This window comes from Pristiophorus japonicus, chromosome 6 (genome assembly GCF_044704955.1).
Source record: "Pristiophorus japonicus isolate sPriJap1 chromosome 6, sPriJap1.hap1, whole genome shotgun sequence".
NCBI classification, from domain to species: domain Eukaryota; kingdom Metazoa; phylum Chordata; class Chondrichthyes; family Pristiophoridae; genus Pristiophorus; species Pristiophorus japonicus.
Genome location: NC_091982.1, coordinates 130847355 through 130861126, shown reverse-complemented (window position 1 = coordinate 130861126; position 13772 = coordinate 130847355). Strand labels below are relative to the sequence as shown.

The 13772-nt window shown below is 50.4% G+C and overlaps 1 protein-coding gene across 2 annotated transcripts in view; it reads left to right on the top strand.

Annotated features, from left to right (window-relative positions):
- Nucleotides 1–13772, top strand: part of LOC139265243 (gamma-aminobutyric acid receptor subunit beta-4-like) — a 778436-nt gene that overhangs the window by 588305 nt on the left and 176359 nt on the right. For both annotated transcript variants that reach the window (XM_070882176.1, XM_070882178.1), the window contains 2 exons: nucleotides 2276–2358; nucleotides 11259–11396. In XM_070882176.1, the coding sequence (XP_070738277.1) occupies nucleotides 2276–2358; nucleotides 11259–11396 (221 nt within the window). The remainder of the gene's footprint in view (nucleotides 1–2275; nucleotides 2359–11258; nucleotides 11397–13772) is intronic.

Below are 13772 nucleotides of genomic sequence, written 5' to 3'. Positions count from 1 at the left end.
AGGGAATATCGTCAGTGAGCAACGCCCCGGGAGTGTCAGGGAATATCGCCAGTGTGCAATGCCCCGGAAGTGTCAGGGAATATCGTCAATAATCAACGCCCCGGGAGTGTCAGGGAATATCGTCAGTGAGCAACGCCCCGGGAGTGTCAGGGAATATCGTCAGTGAGCAACGCCCCGGGAGTGTCAGGGAATATCGTCAGTGAGTAACATCCCGGGAGTGTCCGGGAATATCGTCAGTGAGCAACACCCTGGGAGTGTCATGGAATATTGTCAGTGATCAACGCCCCGGGAGTGTCCGGGAATATTTTCAGTGTGCAATGCCCCGGGATTATCAGGGAATATCGTCAGTGAGTAACGCCCCGGGAGTGTCCGGGAATATCGTCAGTGAGCAACGCCCCGGGAGTGTCCGGGAATATTTTCAGTGTGCAATGCCCCGGGATTATCAGGGAATATCGTCAGTGAGTAACGCCCCGGGAGTGTCCGGGAATATTTTCAGTGTGCAATGCCCCGGGATTATCAGGGAATATCGTCAGTGAGTAACGCCCCGGAAGTGTCAGGGAATATCGTCAGTGAGTAACACCCCGGGAGTGTCCGGGAATATCGTCAGTGAGCAACGCCCCGGGAGTGTCCGGGAATATCGTCAGTGAGCAACACCCCGGGAGTGTCAGGGAATATCCACAGTGAGTAACGCCCCGGGAGCGTCAAGGAATATCGTCAGTGATTAACGTCCCGGGAGTGTCCGGAAATATCGCCAATGAGCAACACCCCGAGATTGTCAGGGATTATTGTCAGTGAGCAACGCCCCGGGAGAGTCAGGGAATATCGTCAGTGAGCAACGCCCCGGGAGTGTCCGGGAATATCGCCAATGAGCAACACCCCGAGATTGTCAGGGAATATCGTCAGTGAGCAACACCCCGGGAGTGTCAGGGAATATCGTCAGTGAGCAATGCCACGTGAGTGTCAGGAATATTGCCAGTGAGCAAGGCTCGGGATTATCAGGGAATATCGTCAGTGTACAACGCCCCGGGAGTGTCAGGGAATATCGTCAGTGAGTAACACCCCGGGAGCGTCAGGGAATATCGTCAATGAGCAACGCCCCGGGAGTGTCAGGGAATATCGTCAGTGAGTCACGCGCTGGGGGTGTCATGGAATATCGTCAATGAGTAACACCCCGGGAGTGTCAAGGAATATCGTAAATGAGCAACGCCCCGGGAGTGTCAGGGAATATCGTCAGTGAGTAACACCCCAGGAGTGTCAGGGAATATCGTCAGTGTGCAATACCCCGGGAGTCTCTGGGAATATTGCCAGTGAGCAACACCCCGGGAGTGTCAGGGAATATCGCCAGTGAGCATCGCCCCGGGACGTCAGAGAATATCGTCAATGAGCAACACCCCGGGAGCGTCAGGGAATATCGTCAATGAGCAACACCCCGGGAGCGTCAGGGAATATCGTCAGTGAGCATCGCCCCGGGACGTCAGAGAATATCGTCAGTGAGCAACGCCCCGTTAGTGTCAGGGAATATCGCCCAGGGAGCGTCAGTGAGCCAACACTCCGGGAGTGTCAGGGAATATCGTCAGGGAATATCGTCAGTGAGCAACACCCCGGGACGTCAGGGAATATCGCCAGTGAGCAACGCCCCGGGAGTGTCAGGGAATATCGCCCAGGGAGCGTCAGTGTGCTACACACTGGGAGCGTCAGGGAATATCGCCCAGGGAGCGTCAGTGAGCCAACACTCCGGGAGTGTCAGGGAATATCGTCAGGGAATATCGTCAGTGAGCAACGCCCCGGGAGTGTCAGGGAATATCGCCCAGGGAGCGTCAGTGTGCTACACACTGGGAGCGTCAGGGAAGCCAACGTGAATGATCTTGCCTTACCGCCCGGCGCTAATCACCACAAAAAGCTGGCGTTCACAGCTGTTGCGGGGATGAATGTGTCAGGTCAGATTTTACTTCATTCTATTTGCAATGATATTAAAATTGTATTCTGATGTTTAAATTCGTTGATTTGTAATATATTTTAAATGTTATGTTTTGGAGCGATCCTTCTCTTTGAGCACTGGGATGTCGGTATGTTAGCATCAGAACTTCAGTCATGTGAGCATCTTAGCGCCCTGAGAGACATGTAAAAAACTTCGCTTAGCGCTCCACTCTCAGGGCGTTAAAATTTCTTGTCGCTATCAACGCGCTACAAATCTCCCAGTGCTAAAGTTAGCAACCAGACAATATTCACGCCTCAAACCCACTTATATTCATTTTGTCCCCTACTTGTTTTCTAGGATCACCACCACAGCTGCTTGTATGATGGACTTGAGGAGATATCCCCTGGATCAGCAGAACTGCACACTGGAAATAGAGAGCTGTACGTATGACCAGTCGCTCAGAGAATCACCAACATCGTGCAGCAGTCAGACCTTGGCACTGAACCGAGAGTTCATCAGCACCGCCCCGTGACACACTGACAACCAGCCCTCTTCCTCTCTATCACCTCCTGCTCAAAGGCAATCCACCCACTGCTCCCACACACACCCACACACACACACAGACACTCACACACACACCCACACCCACACCCACACCAACACTCACACACACACACACACACCCACACACACTCACACACACCACACCCACACACACACACACAGACACTCACACACCCACACACCCACACACTTAGACACTTAGACACTTAGACACTTAGACACACACACACACTCACACACACAGACACACAGACACACACACAGACACACACACAGACACACACACAGACACACACAACCACACACACAACCACACACACAACCACACACACAACCACACACACAGACACACACAACCACACACACACAACCACACCCACAGAGACACCCACACACTCATACACACACACACCCACACACCCACACACCCACACACAGACACCCACACATACACACCCACACACACACCTATACACACAGACACCCACACACTCATACACACACACAGACACAGACCCACGCACACACACCCACATACACACACACCCACACACACACTCATGCGCGCACACACACACACATACAACCACACACACCCACACACACACACACACACAGACCCACACACAGAGACCCACAGACACAGACCAAACAGACCCACAGTGACAGACCCACACACAGATCATAAGAACATTAGAAATATGAACAGGAGTAGGCCATAGGGCCCCTCGAGCCTGCTCCGCCATTTAATAAGATCATGGCTGATCCGATCATGGACTCAGCTCCACTTCCCTGCCCGCTCCCCATAACCCCTTATTCCTTTATCGGTTAAAAAAATTGTCTATTTCGGTCTTAAATTTATTTAATGTGCCGGCTTCCACAGCTCTCTGAGGCAGCAAATTCCACAGATTTACAACCTCTCAGAGAAGAAATTCCTCCTCATCTCAGTTTTAAATGGGCGGCCCCTTATTCTAAAATCATGCCCTCTAGTTCTAGTCTCCCCCATCAGTGGAAACATCCTCTCTGCATCCACCTTGTCAAGCCCCCTCATAATCTTATACGCTTCGATTCTTCTGAACTCCAATGAGTAGAGGCCCAACCTACTCAACCTTTCCTCATAAGCCAACCCCTTCATCCCCGGAATCAACCTAGTGAACCTTCTCTGAACTGCCTCCAAAGCAAGTATATCCTTTCGTAAATATAGAAACCAAAACTGCACGCAGTACTCCAGGTGTGGCCTCACCAATACCCTGTATAATTGTAGCAAGACTTCCCTGCTTTTATACTCCATCCCCTTTGCAATAAAGGCCAAGATACCATTGGCCTTCCTGGTCACTTGCTGTACCTGCATATTATCCTTTTGTGTTTTAAACACAAGTACCCCCAGGCCCCACTGTACAGCGGCACTTTGCAATCTTTCTCCATTCAAATAATAACTTGCTCTTTGATTTTTTTCTTCCAAAGTGCACGACCTCACACTTTCCAACATTATATTCCATCTGCCAAATTTTTGCCCACTCACTTAGCCTGTCTATGTCCTTTTGCAGGTATTATGTGTTCTCACACATTGCTTTTCCTCCCATCTTTGTATCTTGAGCAAACTTGGCTACATTACATTCGGTCCCTTCTTCCAAGTTGTTAATATAGATTGTAAATAGTTGGGGTCCCATCACTGATCCCTGCGGCACCCCACTAGTTACTGATTCCAACCAGAGAATGAACCATTTATACCGACTCTCTGTTTTCTGTTAGTTAGCCAATCCTCTATCCATGCTAATATATTACCCCCAACCCTGTGAACTTTTATCTTGTTACATCTTCAAAGAACTCCAGCAAATTTGTCAAACATGACTTCCCCTTCATAAATTCATGCTGACTCTGCCTGACCGAATTTTGCTTTTCTAAATGTCCTACTACTGCTTCTTCAATAATGGACTCCAACATTTTCCCAACCACAGATGTTAGGCTAATTGGTCTATAGTTTCTTATTTTTTGTCTGCCTCCTTTTTTAAATAGGGGCGTTACATTTGCATTTTTCCAATCTGCTGGGACCTCCACAGAATCCAGGAAATTTTGCATCCACAATCCCTGCTGCTACTTCTCTTAAGATCCTAGGATGCAAGCCATCAGGTCCAGAGGATTTATCTGCCTTTAGTCCCATTATCTTACTGAGTACTGTCATGTATCTCACACCACTGTATATAACTGTATCTTACCATGCTATACATGACTGTAACTAGATATGACCTGTAACCACAAGCATACTTTACCACCAGGGGTGCACTTGCAGGAGACACTGCATACCTGTTCCACACAGGTATATAAAGGCAGGTCTCAGGCAAGTGCGGCACTCGAGAGCTGTGAAATAAAGGTGCAGGTCCAGAATGACCTTGACTTCAGCATGTGCCTCGTGTAAGTCTGTACTGCAGGGTCAGGACTTTACAGTGAGTACCACCTCCTTAGTGATAGTAATTGTGTTAAGTTCCTCCCTCCTTATAGTCCCTTGACTATCCACTGTTGAGATATTGTTCGCATGCCCGACATGAGACTCCCAAAGCAAGCGCTCTACTCGGAACTCATCCACGGCCAATGAGCCAAAGGTGGGCAGAGGAAACGTTACAAGGACACCCTCAAAGCCTCCCTCATAAAGTGCGACATCCCCACCGACACCTGGGAATCCTTGGCTAAAGACAGCCTTAAGTGGAGGAAGAGCATCCAGGAGGGCGTTGAGCACCTCGAGTCTCGTCGCCGAGAGCATGCAGAAATCAAGCGCAGGCAGAAGGAGCGTGCAGCAAACCTGTCCCACCCACCCTTTCCCTCAACCACTGTCTGTCCCACTTGTGACAGAAACTCGTATTGGACTGTACAGCATCCAAGAACTCATGATAAGAGTGGAAACAAGTCTTCCTTGATCCCGAGGGACTGTCTATGATGATGATGATTGTTCGTCTCCTCTACCGTAAAGACTGATACAAAATATTTGTTCAGAGTTTCTGCCATCTCCATGTTCCCCATTACTAATTCCCCGGTCTCGTCCTTTAAGGGACCAACATTTACTTTAGCCACTCTTTTCCTTTTTATATACCGATAGAAACTCTTGCTATCTGTTTTTATATTTTGTGCTAGTTTACCTTCATAGGCTATCTTCCCTTTCTTAATTATTTTTTTAGTCATTCTTTGATGGCTTTTAAAAGCTTCCCAATCTTCTGTCCTCCCACTAGTTTTGGCCACTTTGTATGTCCTTATTTTTAATTGGATACCATCCTTTATTTCTTTAGTTAGCCACAGAAGGCTATCTTTTCTCTTACACCCTTTCCTCCTCACTGGAATATATTTTTCTTGAGATTTGTGAACTATCTCCTTAAATGTACGTCACTGTTCATCAACCATCCTACACACAGACCCACGCACGCAGCCCCACGCACGCAGCCCCACGCACGCAGACCCACGCACGCAGACCCACGCACGCAGACCCACGCACGCAGACCCACGCACGCAGACCCACGCACGCAGACCCACGCACGCAGACCCACGCACGCAGACCCACGCACCCAGACCCACGCACACAGACCCACGCACTCAGACCCACGCACACAGACCCACGCACACAGACCCACGCACACAGACCCACGCACACAGACCCACGCACTCAGACCCACGCACTCAGACCCACGCACTCAGACCCACGCACCCAGACCCACGCACTCAGACCCACGCACTCAGACCCACGCACTCAGACCCACGCACTCAGACCCACGCACTCAGACCCACGCACTCAGACCCACGCACTCAGACCCACGCACTCAGACCCACGCACTCAGACCCACGCACTCAGACCCACGCACTCAGACCCACGCACTCAGACCCACGCACTCAGACCCACGCACTCAGACCCACGCACCCAGACCCACGCACCCAGACCCACGCACTCAGACCCACGCACCCAGACCCACGCACCCAGACCCACGCACTCAGACCCACGCACTCAGACCCACGCACTCAGACCCACGCACTCAGACCCACGCACTCAGACCCACGCACTCAGACCCACGCACTCAGACCCACGCACCCAGACCCACGCACCCAGACCCACGCACCCAGACCCACGCACTCAGACCCACGCACTCAGACCCACGCACTCAGACCCACGCACTCAGACCCACGCACTCAGACCCACGCACTCAGACCCACGCACTCAGACCCACGCACTCAGACCCACGCACTCAGACCCACGCACCCAGACCCACGCACTCAGACCCACGCACCCAGACCCACGCACTCAGACCCACGCACACAGACCCACGCACCCAGACCCACGCACTCAGACCCACGCACCCAGACCCACGCACTCAGACCCACGCACCCAGACCCACGCACTCAGACCCACGCACTCAGACCCACGCACCCAGACCCACGCACTCAGACCCACACACAACCCATTTACAAGGATTATTGCAGAACTGAGAGGTTACAACAACAACAACTTGTATTATATAGTGCCGTTGATGTAGTGAAGCCCAAAGCACTTCACAGGAGTATTATGAGATTTTAAACATTGACACCGAGCCACATAAGTAGAAATTAGGGCAGGTGTCCTAAAGCTTGATCAAAGAGGGAGGTTTTAAGGAGCGTCTTGAAGGAGGAGCGAGAGATGGAGATGTTTAGGGAGAGAGTTCCAGAGCTTGGGGCCAAGGCAACAGAAGGCACGGCCACCGATAGTCAGCGATGCTCAGGAGGGCAGAATTTGAGGAGCGCAGACATCTCGGGGGGTTGTGGGGCTGGAGGAGATTACAGAGATAGGGAGGGGCGAGGGCCATGGAGGGATTTGTAAACAAGGATGAGAATTTTAAATTTGAGGCGTTGCTTAAGCAGAAGCCAATGTAGGTCAGCGAGTACAGGGGGTGATGGTTGAGCGGGACTCGGTGCGAGTTAGGACATGGGCAGTGAACACAGGGGGTGATGGGTGAGCAGGACTTGGTGCGAGTTAGGACACGGGGCACAGGGGGTGATGGGTGAGCGGGACTTGGTGAGAGTTAGGACACGGGGCACAGGGGGTGATGGGTGAGCGGGACTTGGTGAGAGTTAGGACACGGGGCAGTGAGCACAGGGGGTGATGGGTGAGCGGGACTCGGTGCGAGTTAGGACACGGGGCAGTGAGCACACGGGGTGATGGGTGAGTGGGACTTGGTGCGAGTTAGGACACGGGGCAGCGAGCACAGGGGGTGATGGGTGAGCGGGAATGGATGCGAGTTAGGACACGGGCAGCGAGCTCAGGGAGTGATGGGTGAGCGGGACTTGGTGCGAGTTAGGACACGGGGCACAGGGGGTGATGGGTGAGTGGGACTTGGTGTAAGTTAGGACACGGGGCACAGGGGGTGATGGGTGAGCGGGACTTGGTGCGAGTTAGGACACGGGGCACAGGGGGTGATGGGTGAGTGGGACTCGGTGTAAGTTAGGACACGGGGCAGCCGAGTTTTGGATCACCTCTAGATTATGTGGGATAGAATGTGGGAGGACAGCCAGGAGTGCGTTGGAATAGTCAAATCTAGAGGTAACAACGGCTTCAACAGTGGATGAGCGGAGGTGAAAATAGATGGTCTTAGTTATGCTGTGGATATGTGGTCGAAAGCACATTTCAGGGTCAGATATGAGACCAAGGTTGCGAACAGTCTGGTTCAGCCTCAGACAGACGTTGGGGAGAGGGATGGAGTCGGTGGCCAGGGAACCAAAAACAATGGCTTTGGTTTCCCAATATTCAATTGGAGACAATTTCTCCTCATCCAGAACTGGATGTCAGACAATTTAGAGACCATGGAGAAGTCGAGAGAAGTGGTGGTGAGGGAGAGCTGGGTGTCACAGCGTACATGTGGAAACTGACTCCGTGATTTCGCATGGTGTCACTGAGGGGCAGCATGTAGATGAGAAATAGGAGGGGGCCAAGGTTACAAACAGGTGATAACAATAAGGAAACACTATGCAGACTTTGTTTCTTTACTTTTGAAAATAGAAGGCTGGGTGGTGACCTAATAGTCTTTAAAATTATGAAGGGGTTTGATAGCGTAGTGTCATAGAATGGCTTCGGTTCCTGAAAACCTCAGCATCCTGAAAAGGCGCCCGGATTGCAATGTGCGTACAGTCGATTGCTCCCTGCACCTTGGGGAAGTTTGCAATTCTGGAGAAACCTAGAGCCCTCTCGCTCTGTGCCTCCCTGGTCATAGGGAAGCTGATCAAGTCCCTCCTGCCTGTGTACAGAGCTTCAGTGACCTGTCTAATGCAGCGATGTGTGGCATGCTGAGAAAGTCCACAAATGTCTCCAGCTGTGGCCTGAAAAGAACCCGAAGCGTAGAATGACAGTGCTGTTGACCTCGACGGACAGTGCAGTACTGATAGTGCTGGCAGGCTGCAGATCTCCCCTTATGAGCTGGCATACCTCAGTGATAACCTCTTTGTGGAAGCGCAGTCTCTGAAGGCAGGTGGTGTCGGGCAAGTCGAGGTAAGACTACTTCTCCCTGTACTTGCGGGGGGTGTAACGTCTGGTCCTCCTCATCTGTCCGTCATTTCGTTCATTGGGCACATAATGCAGTGGAGCATTCCTTCGGCGATATCGAGTCTGCTGCGTGTATTTGGTCACCACGAGAGGGTGAGAAAGGACAGGCCTCATTGCAGTAGCTCTCTGTTTTCCACCGATTGGTCACAAACAAGGAATGTCCCGATGAACACCCCTCTTCAATTCCAATTGGTCACAGAGTGGTCAAGATGTTTTTAGAGATGTTCACATCAACTCCAACGACCTGCAGAGTACATCCGAACTCCGCCGAGGTTGAAGCTCAGCAGCCTTTTAAAGGACCCGACATGTGATCTACAACATGGTGTCCATAACGCTGTGATTCGTTCCGGTTAGTTCCACTTTTTGTGGGCGGTTTCTTGGGCGAACTGTATGTGAGGTGGTGAAATTGATGATGGCCGAGCTAGTTTCAGTAAATATACTCTTTACGACAAAAAACATACCTCAGTGATAACCTCTTTGTGAAGCAGTCTTACCTCAACTTGCCAGACACCACCTGCCTTCGGAGACTACGCTTCCACAAAGAGGTTATCACTGAGGTATGTTTTTAGCTCCCATCGGACGTTAATATTGAATCTCGGCATAAATTCCATGTGGAAACTAACGCTGGGCGATATTATGGGCGTTGAAATCGCCCATTCTGCTGATTCTGCCCCAAAAACAGTAGGTGGGCGGGCGGTAATATTTTGTCCCAGCGTTAAGCACATGGGGAAAGTAACGCTCGGCGATAAGTTTCCGAAAAATGCCCGCCAGTTTTCATTTTGTGCCAAAATGGCCGCTATATGGGCATTATGCGAGATTTCAGCAGTAAAATGGGCATTAAATGGGCGTTACGCAGGCAAAAAAAGTGGAGGTTCTAGCCCCATGTCCCTCACCTATCCTGATATTTCAAGCGCGTGCTGCCTATCTTGTCACTACAACCCAGAAATAACTCCGCTGTCCTGCTGCTCCAGCTGTGTAGACGCTGCTGCTACCCTGGATTTTTCAGGTTGACATTTAACCCTTTATCCATGTCTGATTATATGTCCAGTGTGACTATTGTCCCACTTCAGAGGCCATTGGGCCCATCGTGCCTGTACCGGAACATTGACAGAGCGATCCAATCAGTCCCACTCCCCGCTCTTTCCCCACAGCCTTATAAATTCTTTCCCCTTCCAGTATTTCTCCGATTCTCTTGTGAAAGTTACTACTGAATCTGCGGCCTTTCAGGCAGCGCGTTCCTGATCGCAACAACTCGCTGGGTGAAATAATCAAATTCTCCTCACCCCCGTCTGGTTCCTTTCCCAATCACCTTACATCCACATCTCTCCCACCAGCGGAAATAGCTTCTCTTCTTTACCCTGTCCAGACCCCTCATGATTGTGAACACCTCTATTAAATCTCTCCTTAACCTTCTCTGCTCCAAGGAGAACAGCCCCGGCTTCTCCAATCTCTCCCCGTAACTGAAGTCCCTCACCCCTGGAACCATTCTGGTAAATCTCCTCCGCACCCTCTCCCAGACCTTCACATCCTTCCCAAAGTGCGGAGCCCAGAATTGGCTCCAATACTCCAGCTGGGGCCTAACCTGTGTTTATAAAGGAGTACCCATAACGTCTGGCTTTTGTACTCTGCCTCTATTAATAAAACCCAGGATCCCATATGCTGTTTAACAGCCTTCTGAGCTTGTTCTGCCACCTTGAAGGATTTGTATACATACAGCCCAGGTCTCTCTGTTCCTGTGCCCCCTTTAAAATTGTACCATTGAGTTTGTATTGCCTCTCCTCATTCTTCCGATTAAATTTCATCTGCCGCGTGTCAACCCATTTCACCAGCCTGCCTCTGTCCTCCTGGAGCCTGTTACCACCCACCTCACTTCTACTACATTTCACCATTCTGTCTATGTGTGTCACTTAAGCATCACTTCGTTTTTCTCAGGCCATTCAGCCATTCCGAGCCTTGTGACTGGAAACTGGGGGACCTCAGTGATGGCACCATCTGCCCTCACTTTGTGGATGCTGTTCAATCAGCCTCCATGTCCTGCTTGATACTTCATCCATGTTGTTGGGAATCTAATTGCTGGTCAATGCTGGTTAGGGCACCAGGGATAATAATATTTGGAATGAAAAGTGCCTCAGTCTGCACTGTTCTGCTTAATCTTTGCTACACTGAACAGAATGGAGCCATTGCCAACAGGTAACAGATTGATTGACTCTTGTCCTTCTCCCTCTGCAGATGGCTACACAACAGATGACATTGTGTTTTACTGGAAAGGTGGAGATGCAGCAGTGACTGGGGTGGACAACCTTGAACTGCCCCAGTTCACTATCGTTGAGCTGAGCTTGGTGTCAAAGGAAGTAGCTTTTGCCACCGGTAAGTTTAGCAGCTGATTTTTGGACTGTGTTGTTCATCGATGGACATCTGCAGCATTTTGATTATTCCATCTTCAGTCTCAGCCTCTTATTTCACACATTGCGCACATCGTTCCCAGGTAGCAGGAGTACTCTAGGGTTAGGGTTAGCACCAGGGCCAAAGGTACCTTCGGCACCCTGCTCACCTCAGCCTCTGGTTCTTCATTCCTTGATTGTCCCCTCCATGGCACTTCTCCATGGAACCACTTGCTTCTGCTTTCACTTAGATCTGCCCCAGTCCAGTTGTAACGTCTCCTGAAATGATTTCTCCCCTTATTTCCATATTGTCATCTCTAGTGTCCTCGAAGATTTCATGTTCTCCCAGCATGTGTATTTATACCATATCACCTGCCAGCATGAGACAGTCTTTCAATGATGTCCAACTCTATCCTCATGCACCATTGACCAATGCTGATGCTATTTTATCTGTCTGCCTGACCTCACCGATGCTTCCCTTACCTTAGGCACCACCCCTCTCCCTTTTAAAACTACTGTCATAAAATACCCCTCGAAAATTCCACCCTTGACCCATCTGACCACTCCACCACCACAAGGAGAGCCTTCTTTCCCTCTCAAAGGTTCTCGTACGTGTTGTAGTGTCCCAGGTTCAACCCCATTTCTCCTGAAACTCCTTGTTCACATATCCTCGCCATAACTAAGACCGCCTATTTCCACCTCTGTAACATCGCCCGTCTCCGCCCCTGCCCCAGCTAATCCACTGCTGAAGCCCTCATCCCTTCCTTTGGTACCTCGAGACTTGAGTGGCCTTCCACATTCTACCCTCGGTAAACTAGAGGTGATCCAAAACTTGGCTGCCCGTGTCCTAACTCGCACCAAGTCCTGCTCACCCACCACCACTGTGCTTACTTCCAGTTAAACAACACCTCGATTTCAAAATTCTCATCCACATTTTCAAATCTCTCCATGGCCTCGTCCCTCCCTATCTCTGTAATCTCCTCCAGCCCCACAACCCCACGAGATGTCTGCGGCCCTCTAATTCTGCCCTCTTGAGCATCCCTGATTATAGTCGCACCACCATCGGTAGCCATGCTTTCAGTTGCCTGGGCACAAGATCTGGAACTCCCTCCCTAACCTCTATACCTCTCTTTTCTCCTTTAAGATGCCCCCATAAAACCTACCTCAACCGCAACCGAGACTCCAGGATGGTATGTTGCCTCCCTGCTGCAAGGGTCAAGTATATCTCGGAGCGGCTGCAGGGCATTTTGAAGGGGGAGGGTGAACAGCCAGTTGTCGTGGTGCATATAGGTACCAACAATATAGGTAAAAAACAGGATGATGTCCTTCAAGACGAATTTAGGGAGCTAGGAGCTAAATTAAAAAAGAAGGACCGCAAAGGTAGTAATCTCAGGATTGCTACCAATGTCACGTGCTAGTCAGAGTAGGAATCGCAGGATAGCGCAGATGAATACGTGGCTTGAGGAGTGATGCAGCAGGGAGGGATTCAAATTCCTGGGACATTGGAACCGGTTCTGCGGGAGGTGGGAACAGTACAAACCGGATGGTCTGCACCTGGGCAGGACCAGAACCAATGTCCTAAGGGGAGTGTTTGCTAGTGCTGTTGGGGAGTGGTTAAACTAATATGGCAGGGGGATGGGAACCTATGCAGGGAGACAGAGGGAAGTAAAATAGGGGCAGAAGCAAAAGATAGAAAGAAGAAAAGTAAAAGTGGAGGGCAGAGAAACCCAAGGCAAAAAGCAAAAAGGCCCACATTACAGCAAAATTCTAAAGGGGCAAAGTGTGTTAAAAAGACAAACCTGAAGGCTCTGTGCCTCAATGCGAGGAGTATTTGGAATAAGGTGCACGAATTAACTGCACAGATAGCAGTTAACGAGTATGATGTCATTGGCATCACGGAGACATGGCTCCAGGTTGACCAAGGCTGGGAACTCAACATCCAGGGGTATTCAACATTCAGGAAGGATAGACAGAAAGGAAAAGGAGGTGGGGTGGCGTTGCTGGTTAAAGAGGAAATTAATGCAATAGTAAGGAGGGACATTAGCTTGGATGGTGTGGAATCTGTATGGGTGGAGCCGCGGAAAATGTTAGTGGGAGTTGTGTACAGACCACCAAACAGTAGTACTGAGGTTAGGGACAGCATCAAACAAGAAATTAGGGATGCGTGCAATAAAGGTACAGCAGTTATCATGGGCGACTTGAATCTACATATTGATTGGGCTAATCAAACTGGTAGCAAAGCGGTGGAGGAGGATTTCCTGGAGTGTATTAGGGACGGTTTTCTAGACCAATATATTGAGGAACCAGCTAGAGGGCTGGCCATCTAGACTGGGTGATGTGTAATGAGAAAGGGCTAATTAGC